The sequence below is a fragment of the Drosophila tropicalis genome, unplaced genomic scaffold, assembly GCF_018151085.1.
Source record: "Drosophila tropicalis isolate 14030-0801.00 unplaced genomic scaffold, ASM1815108v1 contig_1063, whole genome shotgun sequence".
Lineage (NCBI taxonomy): Eukaryota > Metazoa > Arthropoda > Insecta > Diptera > Drosophilidae > Drosophila > Drosophila tropicalis.
The window spans coordinates 237,348-265,058 of NW_027172426.1; the positions used below are offsets into that span (position 1 = coordinate 237,348).

Sequence of the window (27,711 nt, forward strand, 5' to 3'; positions counted from 1 at the left end):
AACAGTGCAAGTGTTTTTAAAGAACTAGCATAGGTTTGCTATATTTAATGATATACTTTTGGTATCAATTTAATAAGAATTTCACTCTAAAAGTATGCTATAAAAAGTATAAAAATAAAATGCATACTTCTAGGATGATAATTAAATCTGAAAGATACTTTTATGTGTCTTTCCTAAGGCTATGTGAATCTAAATTATACTAGCTATTTAAAGATTGCGTAATATTGTTAAAGTCAGAATGAAAGTTTATAATCGTAATAAAAAGTCCCAACTAAAATATGTGTTTGTTCTTTGTTTTGAGTTTAGGTCGAAGTCTATTGTGGGCAATGCATGGATTTGTTTAAATTTGATGGCAAAATCAAGTTCATAGTTTTTTATAAAAGGAGTTGGCATATTAATTAAAATTCTGTTTCGTCAGAGAAGTTGTTCTAATTCCTTTGATATTTCTTATTTGTTGAACTATTAATCTCAGCATATCATTTGATTAAATTTTGAATAAAGTTATTTTCATTCCCTACAGATATGATAAGAAAGCTTCATAGATTTGGCTTTTGAATTTGAATTGAATTTCAGTATAATTGAACTTTCATATTTTAGGTACAATTCATTTTAAGGTAGACCAGAAACATTTTGCAAGAGAACATCCAATTAAAGACCAGATAAATTCCAGAGACCACAATGCTATTGATGTATGTAGATATCTGTCAGCAATTTCCAATCATTTTCCGCAATTGTTCGTCACAATTCTGCGCAATTAATTTGCTGCAGGTAAACAAAAATTGCCCATTACCAAGCCGCTGGCGTAGTTGCATAATGCATCCACCCTGTTCGCTTATATAAGATATGCCACTCGACCTGACCGTACTGACCTCTCCCCCACCTGCGCTGCCTGTACTCTGTCTTTTTCTCTCGTCTGTTGTCATTTTGCATTGTATGTGTTTTTTTTTTATTATCGTAATATCAGCAAAAGTCAACAATAAATGCAGTAAAAGTGAAAAGTCAAAATTGTTAATTAAAAACTTTTTAACATGCTGAAAACAAACATCGATTCAGAGGCTATTTGGCTAGGGTCAGTGGGTGGTAGATAGGGTGGGGTGTGTTAAATGAATGGGGAAAAGTGTTTACACTTTATGCCTATAGTTATTTAAGGCAATTTACATTGAACTTTTTCATCTGCTTGGCCTGCTTTCTTCAGTACTTACCTCAACATTGATTTCGTTGGGTTTCGTAAATATCTTCCATGCGGGATTCTCCTTTGGCGTATACCGATAAAACTCACGTCGTCCTCGATACCATTTCACCGTATATAGCGTTTCGTTCTCGATGTCATAATTGCAGATTAAGAGCGCATTATCGCCGCGTTTAACAGCCGCTGGAATGCGAACATTGACATTTCGCAGTCCCACACTGAATCCTGTTGAACGGTAAGAGTGAGAGTTTGAGAGAAAGTGAGTGGGTTGGGGATACATAAATGAGTTGTTATTACTGTTGTTGTTATTGTTGTTCAGCACTGTAAGTTAGGTAAAAGCCGCAGTGGAGAAGATAGGGGGAGATGTAGGTAGATGACAGGGAAGAAGCTTAAATATGACAAGTTATTGTGGCTTAATTATGATCCCCCAAGGATTACAAATGGATTTTTGCTTGTGATGTTGAGAAACCAGCTTACCAGGAGCTTTGTAGCGGCATTTAAAGTTTGCTTTTACAACACATACATTCACACACATTTATATTGGCAAAGAATGTACATTTACTTTTAGTCGGAACTGTAATTATTTACATATTAAGATGATCTAAATTTATAAAAAAGTCTAGAAATGACGTCATCGTGCTTTTAGCACTTTCTCGTGGTTTGAAAATATTTTTGAAATATTTTCAAATTCTTTTGTTTGTCATAATATACTTTAATTATATTAAAAATGCTATCAAAGACCTCTTTCCTGTTTTAGGAATAAGGTTTAATACTTTTAGTGCGGCCCCCTAAAAAGTTTTCCTTTTCTCTTCTAAATACCTTTAAATGTTTTTGAAGACTGATCTCGAAGTTTTCAATCGACTTCTATGTATGTATAATTTTTATCCTCCTATGCTAAAGTAATAAACCATTCCATTCATAAAAAGTGTTTTTCTTTTCACAATGTTACCATTTCTAATACGTATCTTTAAAATATTAGTTTAATTGTTTCCTTTTAATTTTCTTTTTTGTTATGTTGGAATTGTCAAGAGACTTTTGCGTGTGCGATTATTTATTTACTGCACTGTTGGGACCATTGCCAGATACTTTTATTTCAATATGTGTATTAAGGCATATTGACTTTGATCAGAGCTTTGCTTTAACTTTAATATATCGATAATTTTGTATAATTTTTCCACTTTTAGTTATAAATTTTAAGTAATAAATTTATCGTTGCAAGTTTTTACTTTTAATTTAATACCACAAATTTAATAATTCATTGTAAATTATCAAATATTACTATTCAGAAATTTGATTATATTAGAAATTTTATGTTGCTTATCAAAATGTCGACTAAATATATTAATTTTTTGCAATATCCTATCTGCCACACAATCTCGTAAGGGTATTTTAATTTCGACTCAGCTGAATGATTTTGTTCTCCTCGCATTTAGGTACCTTAATTTAGAGCACTCAACTACATAACCGAAGATATCATGGCTCGTTTGTTGCTATATACAAATATATGTATGTACGTACATATATCAGATTATTATGAAAGTTTCATGAATAAAGAAAACAAAACTGGGTCAGCGACCATGAAAAACGAAAAGCAAAACCCAAAAAAAAAGAAACCAACAAAACAAACAAATTCCCATATCAACAGACCTAAACGTCTTGAGTGGAAGAGGGATAGAGCTATCAACGATCTGAACATTCACTGATCTCATCGCACTACCCAAAACCAAAAATATATATGTATGCACATAAGTATGTATGGTCAACATTTTTGGTTGCCATCGGCCCTTGTGGCCCTCCGCTGTTCGCCTGTTCCGAATTATAAAAAGCTTCCTACAAAATTGAAAATCGAAAGTGAGTCTCTTTTTGGCTTTCGTTGCTTGTGGGCAACTTCTACCATAAATCATAAAAGATTCAACTGAAAAAAGCTGAAGCTGAAACTATCTAGGAAATTGTCTTGGGGCAAGCGATCAGGGGCACAGGAAATGTTGAAGGCAAAGGGTTATGAATTCTTCTTATAGTTGGAACCAAATCACTAAACCGAATGGAAAGTTCAATGAACTTTTGTTTGCTGAGTAGGCATATAATAATAACAAAAGAAGAGAATAGTGGTAATTTAAAATTCAGTTGGGTCAATGAACTAGTAAGAGCAACTTGAACTAGCATTGTGTACAATTAAAAAAAGGTTTTTAAAGTGGTTAACTTGTTTTTTTAAAGCAGAAATTATACCTTATAGTTTTCAAGTATTAATAAAGTGCAGATCTTTCTTATATACGAAAAAATGGATGATTTTTTTTTTTAAAAATTTTGTAGGAAGAGTTAAGAAATCTTAAGATGGTGTAGATATCCTCAAAACTATTTCAAGTAGTTGTGTTAACACAATGTTAATACGAATTAGTTAATAAAAATTATGGATTTTAATTAAATTTTACATTCTTATATTATTGTCTAAGTGATGGTTAACTTTCGTGAGAGTTGGTTAGTTAGTCAAACAAGAAGTCTAACTTAAATTAATCTAAGTAAAAGATTAAAACAAATTGGTCAACGTTATATGCAATAAGTAGACACTCGCTTTCTCCATCACTCTTATGGGAGAACAAATTTGTTTCAGGATCAATTTGATCAGGGTATGTCCACTTCGGTGAAGAGTTATTTTGAGATCTGTTTTTTTGGCATATGTTAAAGCAAAATTATCTCACAATCAATAGAACTAGCAGAACAAGTCCATGTTTTTTTAAATAAGAACAATTTTATTGTTTTTAATATCAAGATATTAAGAATATATTTAAACAATTGAATTGAATACACAATTCAACCGGTTATTGTTTTATTGCCAAATGGCTGAGGCGGGGGCTGGCCAGTGGCTATCTTCGTGGATTGTCTCCAACTGGCAACTGGCAACTGCTGGCTACAGCTGTGAAGCTCGTTGCTGGTTGTTGGGGCCTCAGTTCATTTCGGTTTCTGGTTAACCTTGAATGCTAATTGTTGTTTCACGTTGATTTTTATGGCGCTCGCACACGCTTTGCTCTCTGTACACACAGAAACATACATATAAACATATACCAGCACATAGACTCTACACTCTCGGTATCAGCATAAAAAACAAAAAAAAAAAAAAAAACATTCATGTTGGCCCCCAACCACCTCAATGCGATGCGTTGGATAGCTCCACCATTGCGCTGAGCGCCCGATCAAAATAGTACGAAAAAACTAATCACATACGCCATGCCGGTTGTCTAGCCGGGCAGCAGGCAGAGCCGGCCAGCCGGCAACCACAAATACTTACCCCGGCTGGGTTAGCTCTATGAAATTTGCGTAAGCAAAACACATTGTGCCGAGCGGGCGGCGAGAGTTAGGTGTGCGATTGAGAGATTTGGCTAGTTATTTAGAAACCGTTGCTGTTCTATTTTGGCCAGGCCAACAGAAGAGGGCCCAGACCGAGAGCGAACGACGCGACGACTAAATACAAGTTGGCAGTCAATTGTTTTGCTGCTTCGTTTAAATTTTTGTTGCTCAAGGAAACCTTGAGACGCGATCGAACTGGAAAACCTTGAGGAAAACCAGCTGCGGTTGCTCTTAGTATAGGTACGAAAACAAACAAAGGTGTGCAAGGAAATAAACAAGAAGTATGAAACGAAACTAAACTACAATCATCTGAAGCAAGGAGTTCAGAAGCTGCAGCAAGGATAACAAAATCGGCCTACTCGAAATTGTTGCTTTTAATATAAACTAAAATAGTCAACCGCCCATTGAGAGAAAATACAATATTATAGTCGTTAATCCTAACCATAAGACGAACATGACATATTTTAACTATTAGTTGATCTTACTAATGGGGAAAAGTTACGTAAAATTACACATACAAAGCTTTAAATAAGCTCTGACTAAAGTCAAGTATAGTTACATTGAGTCAGAAACACTTTTTTCTAAAGTTGTTCATCAAAGCGCTCAATACTTATAGTTCGAATAAGAGATTAAGAATACATATGTATATCGTTTAAATTACTTGAAATTCATTCTGCTAAATAAGAGTAGGAAACGAATACAGTAGAATCCGGTTATAACGAATGGGCTTATCAAGTTGGTTGACTTGGTTAGTCCCAATAAAAACTTATATGAAAGGGCCTCCGGTTAGTACGTCTTCTAGATATGACGCCGAAAATCGTCGGTCCCTTGAGCGTCGTTATAACCAGATTCTACTGTATATGTATTTATGAGTCACATTTTATATTTAACATTTATTCAGAGAGCCGGGTCCGACCACAACGATGTTTGTATACTCTTACAATTTTTATATTAATCTTAGACTGAAGCAAAGCAGCAATAAAATTTGGCGTAGTCATTAATAAGTTGACTAAAAGTTACAACAAGTGCTTTACGATGTAAGCAATACGATCTTGATCAAATTTGGTACAGTCATTAATAGAAAATCAAAACTGACAAAGTGATACCTGCAGTGTAAAGAAGTAGCTTTAACGGTCTAACAAGAGAAGATATCGTCGATCCAGACGGACATGGCCATATGAACTCGTGCTGATCAAGAATCCAAATTAATATAACCTTTTTGTAAGAGAATAAAACACGAGTTTCAGAAATAGACTATGTACATTTGTATATTTTATGAATCTTATAAGAGATAATAGGATTGGTAAAAACTTTCCATAAAAACTTCCTCTCTAAGAACAAATAAAGTCTACTTTTAAATTTTTTTTATAGATATATATCTACATTTATGTTTGTATTACACATAGTATATCAAGTTTACAGCTCCAATTCTCAAGATAGAGTGGGCTATCCAAAAAGAGTGCCAAACGAGTCAATATCTGTTTATTCCATAAGAAGCATTACCCATTAAAAGGTAGCACAGCAAAATAGATAAACACAATTGAAATATTCACATTGAAGTCATATTATAACACACTAACACAAGATGAGACACAAAATGTGTATACCCTCTCCACATAATCGATGAATAAATTATGGGGAATTGTATGTGATCCAATACTCTAATTTTATGTTTACTTATAAAATAAGCAATGGTATCCAATGGTCTAGATAGATTAATTCTAGTCTTATATGTAGTTGCTATTGGATCGCATGTTCTAGAGGGTGATGAAACATAGCAATTGGGTGTCTATATAGAACTCCGCCAACAACTTGGACAAGTTCCTTGCACTTGTGCATGTTTTTCAATAGTTTAAATCTCTTAATAATTAATTTTATTACTGTTCATTTAGATGTTCCTTTTTACCACAAAACCACATAAAATTTAAAACTACATATATAAAGAAATCCCTTATTACGCTTGGTTGCCTTTTTGTATCTTTTCTCTTTGCTGCGTCTTTGTCCATTCAACAACCACAAAAAAAAAAAAAAAAAGAAAACACCCAAAACACTAAACGAGGTCAGAAACAACAAAAGCAACTACAAAAACCAACTTGGAGTAAGAAATGCAGGCAACTCAACATTATGTTGGCCTGTTACTTTGTGCCTGTATATTATCGATCATGTTTTGAAAGCGAAAGTGAAGGCGTCAGCAGCAACAGCAACGGCAACAGCAACAGCAACTCATCGGGGTAGCAACACATTAGTGACGCCTCACACTGACACTGACTCTGACTCTGACGACGACATCTATCTACCTACACGCTTGTAGATACAGATACATACAGTCATTTCATGTCGTTGTTGTTGTTGCTGTTGCTGGGTACGCACCATTGCTGGCCCTCAGACAAGAGACAACAAAAATTTATTATTTCCATATAGTGGTCGTCGATTGTGGTTATAGCGAGCATTCTGTTCGCCTGCTCCACAAACAAAGCCAGCTATCGATTTCTACATAAAAAACGAAAGTGAATACACATTCGTTGACTGCGAACGGGTCTTGAGGGTTTTGCGGTGGGGGGGAAGGTTGGAGGGAGGGGTTACTTGGTGTTTACAAGGTTGAGGCCCTGTTGTACGTACATATTCGCTTGACCCACTTTTCGTTTTGACCATCGAAACTTTACATTGACCCTACCGAAGGTTCAATGAGCCCCTCATAGCCAACGCAAGGTAAATGCCCGCCAACAGTGTCACGTTCAGGGACCGCCCCTGACCCATCAAGAGAGTAGTAGTAACAAGCGGTAGATGGCACTGAAACTCAAGATCGCTGAGTGAAAACGATCATGGCGACGATTGAAAGAAAAATCAGACGCCTCTTGCTGGTATCAGGCGAACAGAAAAATCGGTTAGTGTGTCGACCCAAAATTCAACCAAAAAGTGGTTACGGTTTCTCATTTTTCGGCAGTTCAACGAACTTTGAGTTTCGAAATTTGAAAAGATCATTGACCTAAACACACGCTCGACGGGAACCAAAAAAAAAAAACGTGGTGGGGGAATGTGTGAAAGAGAGAACTAAAAAAGAGAAGAAGATCCACCAGCAACAACTGACGTCAACTGCGAGTGTTACGAGTATGTGGGTATGAGTATGAATACTGCGAGTATTATTCATTCTAAACAATTGCACTAAGCTCAATTGATGACATCACTAATTTCAATTAATAAACATATCAACTAAAGTTGCTTAAAATTATTATTTATTTTGTTAAAAATGTTTGTAAATATTTTACTTTTGCTTATTTGTTTAATCAAATTGTAAACATTTTTTAAGAGTTCCCACATATGAATTGGAATGTTTCGAATAACCCATCTGCAACATTGTTATAAACAATTTCTCTCTCGTTCTCACTGTGGCGTCTGGGGTTATAAAACATTAATTTTTTTGTTTAAATACGAAATTATAAACTTTTTGTAACAAGCTCTCAGAAAGCGTTTGAAAGTCGTTTGTTAAATGCATTTTTACACGCGTCCACAACGCCGTATGGATAGGCGGGTGTGGGTTGATTTCGTTTCGTTTTGTGTTCGCCTTGTCGAGTGCCGCGGTGGGGTGGGGTGGCGTGGCTTGTGTGTTGGACAGACCTTGTCGATAAGCATGTCTATGGCACATGCACACACTACAATTGGAATACAATGCGATGGAGATGGAGATGTTTTGTGGAGGGCTACAAAAACAACCACAACTGGAACGATCTTCAATGGAACACTTTCAATTTCTATTTTGGCCTTTCAACGTTGACCATTTTATCCAATATCACAGGCGTTCAGTTCTCAAGTGGAAGTGTACAGATATATGTATACAGACATATACATATGTATGTAGATTGTGTATAGGTTTATCTCTTGAACTCTCAGTCTTTTTTAATTTGGATAAAACGTGATTTCTCTATGGCATGATGCACTTGCAGAAAAGTCTCTATAATTTTCCAATTATTTCCATAATAAAAAGTCAAATATATGAGTGATAAAGCCATGCTGTAGAGATTTTGTTTAAAATTTTCTTATATGATTTTAATTTGGGAAGGATATAATTTATATGTTTTTAACCAACAGACCATCAGGTTCTTTAAAAGACCCATATATAAATGTATTTTTCTACAGTTAAATTCGTTTCTAGTTGAAATTCTTAAATAGCGAATATAACATATTCGTATACTCTTCTACTGTTCATAATTTTCTAGGAAAGGATCTTCAGATGTTTTAATTTCCCATTCCTTTAATATATTTATGCCAGTATAGTAATTGAAAATCGAGCAGCTTAACGTTTGTTAGTGTTCCTGCCCTTAAATAAAGAAATATTTAAATTATTTGTTAAAATGCTTTCATTTCTCTCAGTACATTTATTGTTTAAACAAATGAGTACAAAGCTCAGCGGAGAATTTCAATTCCCAAGCATAAACAAATTAACCCAAGCAGCAGTCAAAACAGATATACAAAGCAAATACTCGGTAATATACACAGTCATACACATACATATGTATATGTATTTACATACACACAGACAATACTCTTATATACAAACACTGCGATGGGTGGGGACTTATCAATGTCGACGTATCTGACTCTCAGCGGACGGTCGCATAAAATACTTCGCTTTGCTTTTAAAAGCTGTACGCCTATTCGAATTAGTACAAAATAATACCGTATTTCCTAGAGTTTTACGGATTTACCGTTACGGCGTAGCTACACAGAGAGAAAGTGAGATAGAGACAAGTGTGGGAGAGCAAGTGAATGGGCTTTTAGTACACATTTGTTGCCATTCAGCCTTCTGTATAAGTCATAAGGCAAATTGTTTTGTTTGCCTCGTGTGCCCACTTATAAATATTTTTATTTTGTTTATAAAATTTAACAACACAAGACGTAAAAAAGTTTAAAACATTTTAAATAGTTTGCTAATTGAACAGGCGACCAGCAAAGAACAGCAATCGTTTCCATACACAAAAACAAAACCTGGCCAACAAATTGGTTTTCATTTTTTGGCGACTCTTCGCTCGGTGCTCTCATGATAAGCGGGAGCGAGTGAGCCGATCGTTGGATCTCCGTTCCCCCTCTAGCTTTTTTCGACAACCTCAGCAACATTGAGTCGATGACAAATGAAAGTGGGTCACAGTCAGAGACAGCAAAAGATACAAAAGTTTATATACACATATGTATACATGTATATATGCTCTGTATAATCAAAAAACACAGTAAATAAATGGGAGCAGGTGCGTAATCAGAGACGCAGTAAAGGGGATCTTTAAAAGATCTACCTGAAGAGAAGACTTTGACTTCGTCTTGAACTATCTGCGTCCAATTAAAGCGTTTATCTTCTATAATATAGAATCTATATTAACCGATCAAAATGAAAGGGATTTCAAAATGGAAAACAAACCTTTAATTACAATTGGCGACATTTGTGGATCTCTTTATGTTATTTAAGCCTGTATTACTATGGCAGCTTAATAATTCTTTCTATCTAATATTTATTTTACTTTCAAATAGTGACTACAAAATTTTATATAAGCAAAACAAGTAGGCGTAGATTTTTTATAAATTTTAATCAAATGTGCCTTGACTTTAAACGTCATCATCAAAAAGTAAGGTACCTAAGCACAAAATCAGAATCTCTCATTCCAAAACCAAAACTCATAGTGTTAAGTTCTTTCTCATAAAAATCAAAATTCTCAATGTAAAAAAACACATTATATTTTCGGCTAGTTTTAAGTGTAAAAGTGATAATTTTTTATTTCACACATGTATTAACACAAACGCCAAGTCAACACCCTTTCCTCCTCTTTCAACAGATCATTAGGTAACAAATTCTGCCATCTATTGAAAGGTAATATAAATGTGTTAAACTATTTTCTAGTCTCTTGGATTACACAACTCTGGCAAATCCGTATGTAAGCTTGGGAATCTAAAGTACACATACATATACATCTATATTTCGGATATTACTTAAGGTGTAAGTATAAGAATAATCATGTGGAACAAAATCAGCTAAATTTAAAAGGTAATATTAATACGTGTAACTATTTTCTCTTCTCTTAGCTTACACTACTAGCATTTTCATTTTACACGAAGTGCAGAACTGGGAATCTAAAGTGGTACTATACACATACACATACACATACGCACACACACTCACAGTAAGTATATAGAACCAAAATTGGAATAAGAGAGATCTAATATGTAATGTCCTTTCAGACCGAATTTGGATCAAACATGCTTTACTCAATGAACAAAAAAATACTTGAAATAATAAGTAACACATTTATTATAATATCAATAAACAAAAATACACTTGGAATTTTTGATTTTTATTTCAAAGGTAAAAACGATTACTTCGTAGTAATTAAAGTAAGTAAGTAAGTCAGGAATTACCCGGAATAAAAAAACTGCATTTTTGAAAGTAGTCAAATTCCCCAAATTTAAGACTATCGAAGAGTCACATCTGCACAAATGAATATGGAAAGAAACATGGCATATGATATAATTTTTACATAATTAACTCCTTGTCAGTTTTGAATATAGGTACAATTAGCTATCATCAAACTTGAGCTGGATATAGTGACCACAGTGACCAGTTTGACCACCCTCATGGAGAATTAACAGAACTGACCTGATGTGCTCTTTCTAGGATAATCAAACTAGCCCACCAGCCTGTGGGATACTCAAAAAGACTTGGGTTCTTGGTCCTTTTTTCTGCCTAGACTAAAGGGAATTTGCAGAGAAATATCGCATATTCCGTGAAATATAATTAAATGAAATTGAATAAAGATTTTATTTCAAAAGTGTAACATTCTCATACAACTGCAATGGGTTTCCTAAACGTTTCCTCAATCCATGAAATGTAAGGTAAAATATTTATAAATACAGCTGGTTCCTGTAAATCTGGTTTACAGTTTTGATTTTCCAGTGTTATACCAGCCATAAGATAACGAGGTAGATAGCCGACACTACTTTGAATATCATAAAAAAGCGCAGCTCCATTGTTGAGTCCACAAGGATTCTTCATTTCCTTCCCAAAAGCGCATATGTGCTTTGCATCCGAAAAGTTCCCGGATTTGGTGTACACTCTAGTGTCATTGGTTAACAAATCAGAGCATTCTAATGGATTCTGTATTGTAAATGTTTTCTTTATCAGCTTATCTGTATTACTAGAGTTTCCAATCCAAGCTGTTGTTGCTGCATCCTTTTGCTCAAAGTTTGCTCGCAGTGTGGGCAAGCACAGGCCAGAAATATATTCCTGAGGACTGAAGGGCATACTCAAGAAGATAAGGGCAATGTCCCCATTACTTTCTATTCTTACAGCTGTTCGATACAGTTCTGGAACTTCTTCGAAATTGTTTAGTATATCCCAATCGCCAGCCACAATTTGTAAGTCCTCTACTCGTTTATTTTTAATAAACTGATTCGCCGTCAAAACGAGTGCCCTATTTAGCAAAGTGCCTGCTGCAATATAACCAATCTTGTCGTTGATCCGTACCACCCAGGGGAATTCTCCAACTCTGGCATATGTTTCGTTATAAGTATTCAAACACGAGCGAACAATTTCATGAGCCGGATAACCGCAATAAATTACTTCTGCATCAGTTAAATCAATCAAATCCTATAGTAAAACATGAAACCTTCAAATTTACATTCCACACACATTTGAACCATATTTACCTGTCTTTTTTGCTTTGACTCATTAACATCTCCAGTCCAAGCAATGGAAATCATCAGTGTTAATATCACAAAATTAATCAGCAACATGGTGATACACAAACAATTTATTTATATATTTCTATAAGTATTTTAACAGCTCAAATGTTGATAAGGTACATTGAATCGCCTCTGCGGTATTCTCTATATGAAATTTTTTGAATCGAATAATTTTGTATCGAATTTTAAAACCACATGAGATTAGAGATGTTAAAAAGAGAATTTAAAATTAAAGTCGTCACTAAGAACTTTATATTATATATTTCTTATGCAGTTGAAAATGATCCGCCTTCTTTAAGTGATCACAAAGAACTGAGACGAAATTCTTACTTTAATCTACGGATGCGGTTTGCAAGATAAGAATTAATCATTTGATTTTTAATATTAAATCATATACGTATTTATTTTTATGAAATATATATTTATCAGTTGAATGCCCTAACCTCAGGAATTCTACAACAACGACAAAATGTTATTGAAAATCCAAAAACAAAACCCCTAGAGAAAGAATTAATAAATAAGTAGTCATTATATAAGTTATTCGAACAAAGTTTTATAAATATATAAAAGGAAGAAGGGACAAGTTGATACGTAAGTTAATCTTTAAATAACAATTACCGAGATATACAACAGAAATTACTTTACTGCAGATTACTAATGCAATACTTAATGCAATTGATTATAATTGAGGATTTCGAAAGAATAATTCATTATATCCTCTGTTAGTCAAAATACACAACTACTATACACGCTTTAAATAACTCAACATAATCGTTATTCAATCTCAATTGTAGACAAGTTTTTTCCAAGTTTAACTTTCTACAAGATTGACTTTGGGAATTCACTTCAACACGGTATCCCAAAGTGGATTCATTTCTTATTCTCACCATATCAAGTGAAAGGGTTTTCATTTATTGTTTTTGTTTGTTGAAAAAATCACGTATAAACTGAACAGAATGGCAGGCTGTCAACAAAGGTGAGAGACGTCACAGCTGCTGCCATTCTCATCTTCCATCAACCTGGCTTGAGGGCCACTTTAGGTCTCGCTTCGTTGCCGGCTGGTCAGGTACTGCCTGTTGCACTTTTTTAACACATAATCATGTCATATAAAAAGGACGACAGGCCAAGGATATGAGCAAGAAGGTGCCAGACTTCGTTCTCTCCCCCCTACGACACACCACACCACAGCACCCCATTTCATCCTCATTCACATCCTTTGGGCGACATGTGACGCTTGACTTTAGATGGTAGTGCTTGGTTCTTCTCTGTGGTTGGGGTTGAGTTGGCAGTGGGAATGGGGACTGTACTTTATATGTAACATTTTTCTGTTTCGTTTTCCAACTTTTCACTTTATGTTTATGTTGTGTGTTGGACAAACTGACATTTTGTGCTTTTGCTGATGCTACCAACGCCATAGCCACCGCCATCGCCTCCTCTCTCTTCTCCTGTGGCAGGGACTGGGCTCTAGGTGTCTTGTACTTTTCACAACGGATATGACCCGTCCAGAATGATGTCGACGTCGACCGGTGGCACCTGAACACGATGGGTGTTAAAATAACTGGCACCGAACATATTGACTTTTAAAATAAGCATTATGGCGGTAAATTTTTATGAAACCTTCCTCGGTGCTCCTGTCAGAGGCATTTCCTCTTCCAGTTTCACAGTTTCCACCCGACAACTGAGTGATTTATATATATTGTTTAATATTATTATGGCTGGCAGGTGGCCCTAGTCTGTTTTGCCAGGTCCGGTCTGCTCTGGTCTGGTCTGAGCTGGTCTGCTCCGTTCGACTTTGTGCTCCTTCTGCAAAGGTTGTGCAAAATGCGAAAAATTGAACACATTACAAGCCCTGTGCATAGTCATAGCCATGACCATGTCCATGTGGTTGGCAATAATTGTTAAGGTGTCTGGTTGGCTGGGAACTTTGTGAATCATGAAGTGATGGACGATGTATACATGTGGTAGCATTTAAAAGACTTTGGTGTACACAAGTTAAGGTAATTCGAACAAAGATTGAGAAAGATTAACGATTAACAAAGAAAGTCCATCATCTGCAAGGGGAATACCTTATATTAACTCAAATCTGACTTTGCTTGATATAACATAAACTTCAAATTTAAGCCAATTTAAATCGATTTTGTGTTCCCATTAAATTAACTCTATTTTTTTGGTTTTTGAATTCATTGGGAGGATCTGCTGGAAAAATCCTCTTACAGATTTTATGTATAAATATGCAAGAATAAACATTAAATATCCATTTGGTTCTCTCCACACAATCTCGGGGACTAAGCCTTTCGACGAGCACTTTTCTCCCACTCTGAAAATTAAAAATATATTTGCTTTTTAATGGTAATTATCCAAGGCCACACCTACGTACATACAGTGGCCGTCAAAAGTGATTCAATGTTTGCAATTTTACGTTTGAGCGTTCACAGAATAAACAAAAACAACCCAAAGTCAACCAATTTTTTTTTATTTTATTTCTAATAAAGTTCTTAACAAATCCATATAAAAAAATAATTCGATATTGTTCAAGCTTCTTAGCAAAAATTAATAAACAAAAATAATAACCATTGACTCAGTTTTGACTTTTTTCAAACATTTTTTAAACTTTTTTTTCTTTTCTAATTTTCAATATTTTGTCCAAAGTCCCTTATGTTTTATTACTGCAGAGATTCGAGAGGGCATACTTTCCACAAGATTGTGAAAAATTTCCTGAGGAATCTTTGCCCACTCTTCCTCCACGCGTTGCCATAAGCTCTCCAGGTTTGTTGGCGGTGTTTTATATTGTCCCAGCCGTCTTTTCACAATTGACCATAAATTCTCAATTGGATTGAGGTCAGGACTTTGTGCTGGCCATTTCATCAGCTTGAATTCTTGGTTAGATAACCAATCTTGGACAATTCTAGCTGTATGCTTAGGGTCATTATCTTGCTGAAAAGTAAGATCTGTTGTACCATAAGCGCATCTGTCAATAAAATTGCCAAGATTGGTCTGCAGAATGTTTAAGTAATCTTCCTTTCGCATTATTCCATTAATTTTGACTAATTTTGCAGAACTCCACCAAGTAAAACATCCCCATGCCATAACGTGCCCGCCTCCGTGTTTCACAGTTTCTCTGACATGTCGCCTTTGAATGGTTTCTCCGGGCATTATCCAGCAGTATTCCTTTCCATCGGACTGATATCGGTTAAATTTGGACTCGTCTGACCAAATAACCTTCTTCCAGTCCTCAATGGTCCAATTCCGATGCATTTTGGCAAATTGCAGACGTGCCTTAACGTTTTTCTCGGACAGTGCTGGCTTTTTTTTCTTTACAATCGCAGTGTAGCCGATATTTCGAAGTGCCCTTCTTGCAGTTGATTCACTAACCGGCTTACCAATTGCTTTGGCAGCATCCTTGGGCGTCATATGACCATCTTTTTTAATTTGGCTGATCATTAAGCGTGCATCACCATCAGTAATCAGTCGAGGGCGTCCGTTGGATGTATTTTGGTTATTGATTTCACGCCGTTTTAATACTCTAATGACTGTCGCTTGACTTATAGAGAGGGATTTGGCTATTTCTCGCGACGAGGATCCTCTTTCTGAAAGGCACACTATACTGTCCTCAACGGGTTTAGAAATTTTTTTCATTCTCGAGTTTTCAATCAATTTTGCAACTATTAGGTACCCGGTGCAAATTACAAATGACTTTACTTCTTCAAAATTGACTACAAATATGAATAAATCAAAAGCGAAAAACAATTCCCCAAAATAACTGTAAATTAAGATGCAGTTATTGATAAAGAACCTAAAAATAGGAATAGTCAAAAGTGAGTCAATGCATGTTGTTTTTGTTTTACATCTCCCTTTTCTGTTGTTTCCGATCCTTCGTTGTCTAATTTGCATTATTCTATTAAGAATAATCTAAGTAACTGTAAAAATAAGTTTTGTTTCATTTGCTTGCTCTATATTCATACAGCAGCTGTTTAACTGCAAGAGTTGCAAACATTGAATCAGTTTTGACGGCCACTGTAAGCCTCCATATACATGTATATAAATAGGTTATATACATATACAATTTTTAACTTGTTTACAGGTTTTTAGACCGTTGTAATGGGCGAGATAAAAACAATACAAAATCACCCCTCTACCCCACCATACACACACAAACGTACACCCATTTAAAACGCAATCAATCAAGCGAAATTGAGAATCCAAATTAATCATTATGCATTTTCAATATTTTTTCTGTAGCTGGTTTATTTTGCGTTTTCTTTTTTTTATGCAATTTATTTAATTTTCTCATTGAAAAACACTTTTTTATTAGCATAACTTGCAGCGCGATGGCTATGCATATATGTACTTATTTGCTCTGAATTAATGACAGTTAAATTTTAATTTCAATTCAATATTAATTTGCCTTTTGTTGCCTTTAAATAATGCTTAAATATCTTTAACTGAATATTTTGTTTCATAAAGTTGACAAATCCTTTGAATTGTCAGAATAGTATTAAGTTCATAAACTTTTATAGTTTTAATAACGATAAAAATGGAAGTGAGGTCGTCTCTGCTCTTAACTTTTGTTTTGAAGGTCCCTTAGGCAACAAAGTGAGTGATTTTAATGGGGAAAAACTTATTTACGAAAGTTATAATGATAGAATTATGTGGTAAGCCTTTTTTTATTAATGAAATTGAAACTTGTATTGGTATAAGTATCTAAGAACAATTGTTTTGTTGGCTTACCCAGACCAGAAAGTTAATTGAAGAAACCAAATTTACCTGTAAAGAGAAAGATGCGTTTATTAATTAAAACAATATTAATTAGTCCAAAATTAGTCCATTACTTCATTTTGCATACTTATATTATCAGCTATGCAACCCGCATAATATTATTTTGTTTATAGGTAATGTATTATATATTAACTTGGCCTCTAATGAATAGTCCATTTTTCAACCGAAAAATACAAATTTTTTAATGCATGAGCACTTAAAATTATGCTACAAATGTGTTCTCGATTGCCACTGCGGAAAATTCCCTCGCAACACTTCATTATCCATGTACAGGCATTAATCTAATAATTAAGCACAAATTAAAAGATATTATTAATTCAGATATAACAATGTTCAAGCATTAAGCCAAAGACTTTCTCTTGTCGCACACCACTCCACTAAACGAAGACAAATTCTCAATCAAAGTTCGGCGATTTGTGTTAATTAGAAATTTAAACTAGACAAGGGAGCAGGCCTTGTTTTATAAATACACAATTATTGCCAGCCTTCCAATTTCACCCCATTTTAGGTAGCTTTGAAATTGTACTCCAAAAAATGAAATTTAAGTATCAAAAGAAACACAAACAATTAAAATCAATTAAACGAGCTCTGAGACACGTGGCAAGTGGTAAGTTAGAAAATGATATGAAATCACTAGCTTTTGTTTTGCTTCGCTTTTCTGTTTGTTTCTAGGTCTACTAAAGGTATTCTTCTATTTGGGTACACCAGCTCTGTGCCCCTATCATCAGGCTTGTCTACTCAGTGGTGTTTATCCAGGCTTTTATTATCTGGGTTTGGTTCATTGTACGGGCTGCAATCTCTGCTCAATATGCTCGAATCCGTCTACTTTGTGCTCTGGCAATTTTACAAATTCGTTTGCCCAATGCGAATCTTTAGTGAACTAGACGAGATGGAACCAATTCACATAGATCCCGAAAAAGAAATTTGGTTTGAAATCTAATGCTTTTTGGCATCTGAAACAAAATTGATTGATGATGATGATGGGAATGGTGAGAAAATAAATAGAAATTTTAGTCGCTTTGTTACCTAGGCGACCGTTGGTGATGGTAGCTGATTCTTGTTGCTCAATTGTCACATAATTCTCCCATAAATTATCAAATAATTTAGAGCCTGAGTCAAGGTAACCGAAACCCTCGACAGGCTCAATGAAATTTATTGCAAATTGTAGTAGGCTGGCAAGATTGGCACAGGAGGTAAAAAGGAAGTCAAGAGGCAGGCATTTTGCTGGTCTATAGGGTGGAGGAACTTGAGGTGTGCTATCAGCCAATTGAGTATCGTTGAAATGGCTTGTAATTGCGTATTAAAATTATACTCTAGGGACCATTTGTTTAATGAAATGTAGCCAATGTCTGTAAGCTAATTAGAGTTGTTGTTGGCTTCGCATTTTATGCAAAGCCATCGCAATGAAGCACTATCACAGATAACTCTCTGTACAAGGACATAGATAGTTCCTTAAATGATGATGAGCCAAAACTCTAGGTAGGAGTTTCCGTTTACGCTTGATAAGCAAAATACTCAAATGAATGTGACATTTAAGAGTACGACATGAAGTAACCCAACACTAGTGCAATTTGTACTCTAATTGTGCTAGAACTCTGCTTATCTAGTGGTTTCTTAACACTTTTCTTATTTCTTTCAGTAGATTAGAGAGGGCTTGTTGAAATTGGCTTCTCAAGTCTTTGCCAATTATGATTGAGTCCTCATGTTCATTCGCCTTAACTGTCATTAATACCGCAAATTAGCCAGCAATGTCGTGGGTTTGGATATCGTCGTTGTACCTTGTAGCTCAACTAATAACTTCTAGTTGCCTGAGCAGGCCACCCCGTCCCCCTCACAATCCACATAAACAGTAAACCAATCCAATTTCTCCAGGCTGTGCTTTCATTAGCGCTGCCTGAATGACCCGTAACCAAACGAAACCCAAGTCCGATTTGGCCTTGATGCTGATTAAACACTTATTACATGTAGTAAGCCGTCTACTGGGTCAGGTTGGTTTTGCATGGGGCATATATAGTGGACTGTGGCTACAAATCCCATAGAGTTAAAGCCGCCTGCACAACTGATTGCCAAGATTTGTTAATTATGCGAGCAATAATTAATGCTTCATCTCCGTTCATTTATTCCCTCCGTCCGTTTTCTCTTTGCTTGGCTAATTGTCAATAAATTTTCCAGCTCAAAATATCATTTTCAACTACCAGAACTGTCTACCTATCTCTTTCTATCTCTCTTTCAATGCCTGTCATGCTGGCTGTCAGTTGTGCCTTATGTTGAAATGGAATCTAATCACGTTCTAATTTCTACTAAGTATGACAGCAAATTGTGTGAACAGTTGTCCATTCACATAAAATCGTTTTGGATCTCTTCTTGTAGTAGTTCTATTTATGCATTAAAGTCTTCATCTTTCGCATTTTTTTCTTCCTTGCATAGTTGGCAAGTTGAAATTTATAATCAAGAATCTCTGTGATAAATATTTTGTATATGAAACATTTTGTATTTGAATGCTCAATGGCAGCAGAAGAAACACCATATACTGGAGAAATACATTTAAATCAGGCTTGATTTAAGTAGCGAGGCTATCTATAACATCCTCAGATTCAGAAGATGATCCAACTGGGTTTTAATTCTTGAAGATTATTTAAAGTACTTATGTTCGAAAATTTAATGGTTTTGGGTGATTTACTGAGAGCAAATAAAGAAACGCTGAAAAATCACAGAAATTCAATTTTATTCATATACCAAATTGGTGAAAATCATTTTGGGCCAAGACTTTTTTAACCTACTGTACCCTCATCACCTGTCTAAAGGGTAAACACTTGCACACACACACACACCCACATACACTGAGAAAAAGCTAAACAAACACAAATAGATTAGTTCAAAGTTCATGCCGTGCTGTCGAATGCCAAAAGTCAAATTGTGTCAACTGCTAGGATGCCAAAATAACACAGCAACAAAAACAACTACAACTTCAAGTGGCAGAGAATAAACGGGGGGAAAAAACATGTCAAGGTTGAAAACCAGCAAGGCAGGCGACAAGCCAAAACAAATTGCCTTTGAGTCAGACGATTGACGATTGGGATGTGATGAGTCTGTGTGTGTGTGTGAGTGTGTGTGTGGGAATGCGGGTGTCTTTGTGTGTATCTGTGTTTGTGCTTGCCTGTGTATCTGTGTGTCGAGTTGGTCTTTTGATTTAGTACAAGATGATGAAAACAAGAAAACAGAAATGTTACTTATTGAAATGCCTAAGCTATGAGTAAGGTCCAGAAGAGATGAACTTCCAGAGCCCATACTTACCTATAGTAGTTGTGTCCACTTTGATGAGAGAAGTTTTGCGAGCTAAGAGGCTCTCAGCCAGGATCATCTTATGTCAAAACCCTGAGGGACTTGTCTCACTGCAAGTCTCATGGTACACAAAAATTTTGCTTACCCCAGAGGTTGCGAAAACTATTCCATTTTAAAATTAGCAAACTCTACCTTTCATATTTTTGTTTTGTTTCTCCTCCAAAAAATTGAGTTAATTAGCGTTCTCAGCAACGACAACAACAACATCATCAACATAATTGAACTAAAAGAGAAACACCATCATCAACATCATCATCATCATCAGCAGCAGCAGTATCTTCATTATTAGCATCATCAGCGCCAGCATCATGAAAACTGCAAAACTTTTTTCAGTGCAGAATAGTTGCAAACTTGAGTAGAGGCACGGGCACGCCCACTTTCTGACAGTTACCTACAGCAGAAGTGTGCAACACGAAAATGTTCGTGAATTAAGCAATTAGGCATCTCAAAGTTTAAAACAAAAAAAGACAACGAGAACGAAAACGACTGCCAAATTCGAATTGGAATCGAAATTAACAGGAATCTGGTATTGCACTTGACGATTATAAAGCGAATGACAACGATAATAATGATAATGATGATGATGATGATGATGAACATGGTGATAATGATTATTGGATTAGACACCACGAGGAAACGACATTTGCGTAATGCCAACGAAAACGACTAATTGACGTGAATATTCTTCTCGACATTGTATTTGCTTCTCGGATTTGTATTTGGATTCTGGCATGATAATTGCAATTGCTGGCATACCAACGAATCGTCGAATCAATTGAACCGAACAAAATGAAACGGGACGAAAGGAATCAGCGAAACGACCAAGGACGAAACATAAATACAGCCAATAAATTGAATTTATTTCAGGCATTTCTCCTTCCAATATATATTTTGTGTTTCTCAATACCCAAATTCCCGCCCCATCATGACGTCCAAACGACGGTAAAAGAATTTTTAAATAATGTCGATGACAAATGCCAAATGCCCTTTCTCCATATGAAGATTACAACAAATTGCTAAAAAAGAAATTGAAATTATTTTAGCCTATTTCCTACTATAATAAATGGACCTCAGATAGTTTAATATAGACATATAATTTCATTGCATACTTCAGGGGTGTTTATGTGTATTGGAAACTTATCTTTGCATTAAGATATTTTAAGGTGGATTTAAACAAAGACAACTGCAATTTTAATGTCCACAAAAATATAGAAAATAAAGTTTTTTGAGGGTATTTAATATTCGCCTACCATTTGTATTAAATGCTTGGCTTGGCTTCGCACTCTCTCTCTCTCTCATTCTTTCTTTATTTGCCTTCGACTGCTTTTTGGCACATTGCTTATTGATTATTTTTACTAATTTATGTGCTAATAAAATTGTCAATTTGTATGCGTGCAGTTAGGTTTTTTTTTGCCGAATTTTTTATTGTTGGCATTGGAAGGGCGAGGCCTGACAAAACCATTAGACTTAAGTGTCTGCTGCTGGCCAGCTTCCCATTCTTAGTCTCTATAGCAGGATTCAGTGACAGAGGGCAGAATGCCAACGGCGCTTACAAATTGACGCTGCAGGACATTTCTGGTAATGATTTTTCGTTGAAGGCAGTACGAAAGAGAGGATTCAGTTTCAGCTTGTGGCTGCCCGTTGCCCAGCCCATTGGTCTGCATAGTAAAAGGGCATGGCTTGGCTTGGCTTGGCTTATTATGCCGCATTTAAGTTTAAATATGGCCGCAAGGATTTCTACTGGGATTTTGGTCAATTGCTTGAAGACATTGGTAATCTTTAACTTTCATCTTTACTTGCGGTTGCACAGAGAAGTCATTAAATTTAAGTGAATTATTGAAGGTGGAGAGTTAATACACTTGATTGCTTAAAGCAACTCAAGGTTATTCGGACTCTTTAATCAAACACCTGATGATTTTCTGCTTTTACCGCAAATGTAAAACACTTGCCTCAATCAACTTCTCCCTATCGTCCCTTGTCATGCCATCACTTCAACTCTCTTCGACTCTGACAATTTCTGCAAACGCATTACAATTTTATTTTTATTCAATTTTCGCAAACGACATCAAAAGACAGACAGGCAGGCAGTCAGGCAGTCAGGCATTCAAGCAGCCTGTCAGTCAGAGGGCAAACACTTCTGACTACGTGTAATACAATTTCCACTTCCTCACCCAACCAACCATCGAATGCCATTTTTACATAATTTAACAAGATGGCAACAGGAAAGAGGAATAGGGCGAAAAATGGCAGCTAAACGTCAGTTAGTCTACCACTCTGCTAGTCCGTCAGTCAGTCAGCTAGTCAGTCATTTCTTTATGGGACTACTTGTAGATTGAAGTTCTTGTTAATGTGGCTTTTGTTGTTGTTACTGCTGCTGCTACTACTGCATCAGCATTGACCACTAAAAGTTGGCCATAAAATGGCATAAATTTCTGCGTACACTATAAGCAAACTTGAGCCACTTGAGTGGCGGCATTTTGAATGGCCCACACCTTTTCGTCCTCACTTTAAGCCACCCAACATAATGTTGTAAATACAAAAAAAAAATGAAAAAAAATTTCCTTTTTTCTTTTTAGGTGGAGAAATGTCTTTATTATCAAGTGGGCTGGGCTAACCGCATTTCTACTTCCCCTTAAAAGCCCTATGAAAAAGGTTTCTTAAGTGGAAATGGGCACTTTGTGCTAAGGGGAGAGAGAAAGCTAAAAATTTAAGCAGAACGCCAAAGCGAAAGTGTTGTTTATGGTACGTTTTTGTGTAAAGATATGGCTATAGTAGAGATTATGCGATACTGAACAATGTTCTACGGGAATGAAGAGGGGTTAGAATTTGAAAGGGTTAAAAGTATAGAACTAAGGCTTACTATTGTTTACTTTACAAAAATTACAAATTTATTTACTGAAAATCAATGGGAAAAAACTTGACTACATTTTAATTTTATTTATATCTCCTAATAGAAGAACATGTATTGAAGCTTAAATTTCTATGCATATAATATTAATATCAATAACAAAATTTGTCTCCGAAGTAATGCTTCTTAATGTTTACCCTAACCTGCATTAAAATTAACGATTGTGCAGGACATTAATTTAATGGCATACCCCTTTCTAATCATTCACAATTAATTTGTCCAAGCTTAGGTTACATTACATTAGATAAGTCTCGTATCATCTTAATGCAAGTAATTTGTTTGCTTAAATATTAATTGATACGCAATCCAATCCCCAAAATCCCAACTCCTGACAACGCACTTCACTTGGTCCCCTTATTGATTTTACCAAACGCCAACACCAATGGCAACTGGCACACAAATTTCCAGCTAATTGTGTCAACCCACACAGAGTCACACTCATCTGATTTTCCATCAGCTTTTATTGGCATCCACATCTTCTCATTCCATCCCATTCCAGCCTATATGCGAAAACCATCCGCCGCCCTGCCCAGACTTACCGCACCCAATTTAGTAACGTACAAAAATTGCCTTTGGTCTTACTTAGGCTACTTGAATGGATGTGGATGGAGCAACCCCAGCATCATTCCACTTCATCCCACATGGCACCCAGCCCATACACATTTTCGATCTTATTGCTTTTAGCCAGAAAACTCCCTTCCTACAAACTCCCTTGGAACTGTTCTTTCCCCCGTCCATCTATATGTATCTCCTTTGCTCAGCTCTTGTTGTTTGTTTGTTTGTTTGACTGATTTGCTGTTGTTTATTTTGATTTCCGGTTCAGTAAGAAGAGGTAGGCGGCAGGGTGGAGCCCAGGAGTGGAGGTCATAGGTGGAGATTGATTGTATTGTCGCAGCAGGAGTTCGATTTCCTCTCCGAACACCAGATTAGTGTTGACAAACAGGCAAACAAAAAAGAGAAGAACAAAATCCACAAAAAAAAAAAAAAAAACAAGTCCAAGGTAATCTCATAAACACCTACCAAACCAAACCAATACCAATATTCCCGAGTGATTTTGGGTTAAAACTTCCAAAAGCACGTTTTCCGCCCCTATCCACTACTATTGAGCGATTTTATCCTTGTGCTAAAAGTTTTTTCATCCGCTATCGTTATTATTTTTTAAGTATTTTGCATAAAAAATGTGTTAGTCTGGAATTTATGTTTGTGTTTGGTTCGTTAATGTTGTGTAAGAGTCATAATTCTCGAATATATCCATAAATATTGTTTATTTTCAGAGTGAGTGTGGACCTTTTGATACCCTATACCAGTTATAAAGATAGTTTACCATATCCAACAATAATTATATCACCTTTAAGAAAAAACCAAATCACAGACGGGACAAACGTAGTGCCCAAACTTTGTTTAAGATTAACAATAATGCCAAAAGACTTGATAAAAGAGCAAGGGCATTCAACATTCGACATTGCTGGGATAAGTCCTTTTCCGTTGACGTTAATTTTCAGTCAAGTGATTTTACATCACAATCATATATTAAATGACGTTTAGTGTTTTTGTTTTAAGCACAGCAAAACAAAACAAAAACACTAAATTTTTTTTATAATTACATTTTTCATGTGATTTACCTAAATGTCATTATTCAATATGTAGAATTGATAGCAACTTGTGTAAAACATGATTAATGCCATTGTCTATAATTAATGGTTTGAAATACAAAACTAGAGATTTCAATTCACTTTTTGTTCGTATGTGGCATTTGATTTTAAATTATAGTTGCGTAATCATTTAGATGTAAAACGACAGGCAAATATATGTAAATACCATGAAACGATAAGTATTAAAGGACAACAAAGTAAAATAATCGATTAGGGTATATCTTTCTTTAATTATATTCAATTCTCATTCATTAAATGTGGGATTAAACTTTCCATTTTTATTTTATTTAATATTATTTAAGGATTTCCTTATTTAGTCATATTTATTAACAATGTTTCTTTGAGTTAAAAATACAGATTTGTATTTAAAGTTTTTAAATGGCCTTAGTGATAAAATGAGTGAGTCGACCAGAGGGGTACGGCAGCTGCGTGTCGTTCCATCTTGCTCACTAGCTACTACACGACTATTATGATCATGCCCGCCTTACACTTGATTTCCTTTATTAAATACTTAATATCAATCCTTTGATTTAAGCCTGTTCGTGGTTTTCTTCAAGAACATTATATTTAAGGCAGCAAAAAGGTGATCAAATTGTCCATATAAAGGCGAAGCTCTTACATTATGCACAAAAAGTTGATCTGCTGTTGAAGCTTTTTAAATTCTAGTCTGCTAGATCGTCATCGTCATCATAGTCATCAGTCAAAGATTAAGTCGTATCTTTTAAAACAAAATATTCGTTTAATATTCACATATCTTCAATTGAGAATGGAGCATATTGGGTCAAAGAATTTGACAACCCCTACATAATAACGGTTTTATACTCTCCATATGATGTTCACTTGCGTAGTGTTAATTATTTAACACTACAGAATTGTATGTATCGAATTCCTCAAGTTCGCGTTACGCGGGCTTAGTTGGTAGTTCAGGATATGGTATGACCATTGCAATTTAGAGCTTCTTTAGCAAAGTCTGTTGATGATAGAACTTGGTGGTTCTCGAAATAGCTAAATAGACTACCTGCTGACCTTCTGCTGTCTGCTTCTGCTGTCTTTAAAATAATAATATAACTTTATATTTATAGAATCCCTACTTTTATTTATGTCTTATGTAAATAGTGTGTTACTTTGGTTGAAGGGGAGAACGTCTATCATATTGTACTACAGTAAGTGTTTTTCACTTCATCTTTAATCTGCATTCCATTTTTTATACTTTTTAATTTTCTTGCGAATGGACTGAAATTTTAATCATTCAACTATAGTCAGTTCTCATTTTGCATTCCCCATTCGTAAAGTCATTGTCCTCTTCAGCTTCAGACCCCATGCCTTGCTTTGGCTATTAAAATGTTAATTCAGCAGAAATTATGTTGCAGGCTGTTGCATTTTTAAGAATGAAGCCCAGCCACAGTCATATTGAATAACAAAGGACTGGCATTATCCCCGCCAGTCGTCCACTGGCAAAAGAGAAAAAAAACCATACCAAAAATAAAATGCAGAAAATTTCATTAAGGCCACAAATGAAAAAGTAATTACAAGCAATTACAAAAACGTCTATTTCACACATGCAGTAGGAGAATTGGTAACAGAAAACCCAAAATCAAAATAAACTAAATTGCAAGCGAAATAACAGAAAAAAAAAAGAGAAACTTTTCGCTTGCACAAACTTTTGCAAGCAATTAAATATATTTGTCACTTCAAAATGGCTGACAAGCTAAAGTTAACCTAAAACCGCAAAAGGATGTGGACCAAAATTGGGGATTGGTTGGGCTGGTTGGCAGCAGTTGTCACTTGTTTTGCCCTGTCAAACATTAAACTGTGTTTGGCTCCTTCGTCAGACTTTTGGCCCTTGCTCAATATCGTTCTCCCGTTTGCTTTCTTTCTTTTTGTCTCTTCGTCTTGCGTTTTCTTGGTGAATGCAAAGAAACCTTCAACCTCTCAACATGGCGACCGTGACCGAAGTTTTCCAAGTAAGTTTTTTTCTCTTCTCACTGTTTGCTTACTGCCATAACCAGGAAAGGAAGCAAGATGCAAAGCTTTTTTCCAAATTGTAAACTCTCATCAGAATGATGAAGTTGAATATTTCACTGAAAAGGATTAAGAACAGAGAATAAGGTTTGGATTCCTCCATCGTAAAGAGTAGCCTAATGCCCATTATAATGCCAAATCATCGAGATTGGTGCCACCCTCGAAGATTTCGCATTCGATATTTATATTCACCTCCTAAATTTAAGATCTGAATAAAACTTTTCAGTAGATAAAAAGTAATGCTTAACAGACCTCTCGTATATGCACCCTCTTGCTGAGGTTGGTTAAAGATTAATCCAAAGTTAAAAAAGATTTTCATTTATTTCTTTTTTAAAACATTTCATTCGACCATAAATCATTCGTTTGAAACGTAACTAAAAAAAAAAAAAACAAGTGGCAACAACTTTTGATGAAATTCTTAAGAAACAGAATTAAGATATTCAAACCTCAGAATTCTTAGCCAAAGCAAAGCCAAAATGGACACCAGATACCAAAACCAAACCAATTCAACAATTTCCTACTTTGGTAAATCCTCCACCCTACCTCTCGACCGCCGTCTTCTTTTCCATTCTGCTGCTTCTTCAAACTCTGAAGTAAGGACACCCAACGGGGACACTCTGGATGCAGCCAAGTGGAATCAATTAATCTTTTTCCGTAAACATTTGCCAGAGTTTCCTCCCAAATCCTTACCAGCTCCCATCGTATCCCCTCTCTTGTAACAACAAACATGAGATGCTGACATCTAAGCAGCCCAAAAA

The 27,711-nt window shown here is 35.5% G+C and overlaps 2 protein-coding genes and 2 long non-coding RNA genes across 4 annotated transcripts in view; 2 read left to right on the forward strand and 2 right to left on the reverse strand.

The window, feature by feature from the left end:
• beat-Ib (beaten path Ib) overlaps positions 1 to 27,711 on the reverse strand; it is a 73,867-nt gene that overhangs the window by 2,639 nt on the left and 43,517 nt on the right. The window contains exon 4 of the mRNA XM_068284210.1: positions 1,203 to 1,414. Within this exon, the coding sequence (XP_068140311.1) occupies positions 1,203 to 1,414 (212 nt within the window). The remainder of the gene's footprint in view (positions 1 to 1,202; positions 1,415 to 27,711) is intronic.
• Positions 10,193 to 10,856, forward strand: LOC137572457 (uncharacterized). The gene is made up of 4 exons (XR_011031658.1): positions 10,193 to 10,358; positions 10,416 to 10,511; positions 10,598 to 10,695; positions 10,754 to 10,856. It is a non-coding gene; the product is annotated as an uncharacterized lncRNA (long non-coding RNA).
• Positions 10,800 to 12,548, reverse strand: LOC137572464 (uncharacterized). The gene is made up of 2 exons (XR_011031660.1): positions 12,218 to 12,548; positions 10,800 to 12,158 (listed from the first exon to the last, which is right to left on the reverse strand). It is a non-coding gene; the product is annotated as an uncharacterized lncRNA (long non-coding RNA).
• Positions 17,502 to 18,135, forward strand: LOC137572607 (uncharacterized). Its single transcript, XM_068284357.1, has 2 exons — positions 17,502 to 17,636; positions 17,702 to 18,135. The coding sequence occupies exons 1-2, from the start codon at positions 17,564 to 17,566 to the stop codon at positions 17,911 to 17,913; spliced, it is 285 nt and encodes a 94-aa protein (XP_068140458.1). The 5' UTR covers positions 17,502 to 17,563; the 3' UTR covers positions 17,914 to 18,135.

Excerpts from the sequence above, each read along its gene's own strand:
- LOC137572607 (XM_068284357.1), top strand. The coding sequence starts at position 17,564 with ATGAAATTTAAGTATCAAAAGAAACACAAACAATTAAAATCAATTAAA. Across the intron at positions 17,637-17,701 it reads TCTGAGACACGTGGCAAGTG|GTCTACTAAAGGTATTCTTC; the intron begins GTAAGTTAGAAA and ends GTTTGTTTCTAG.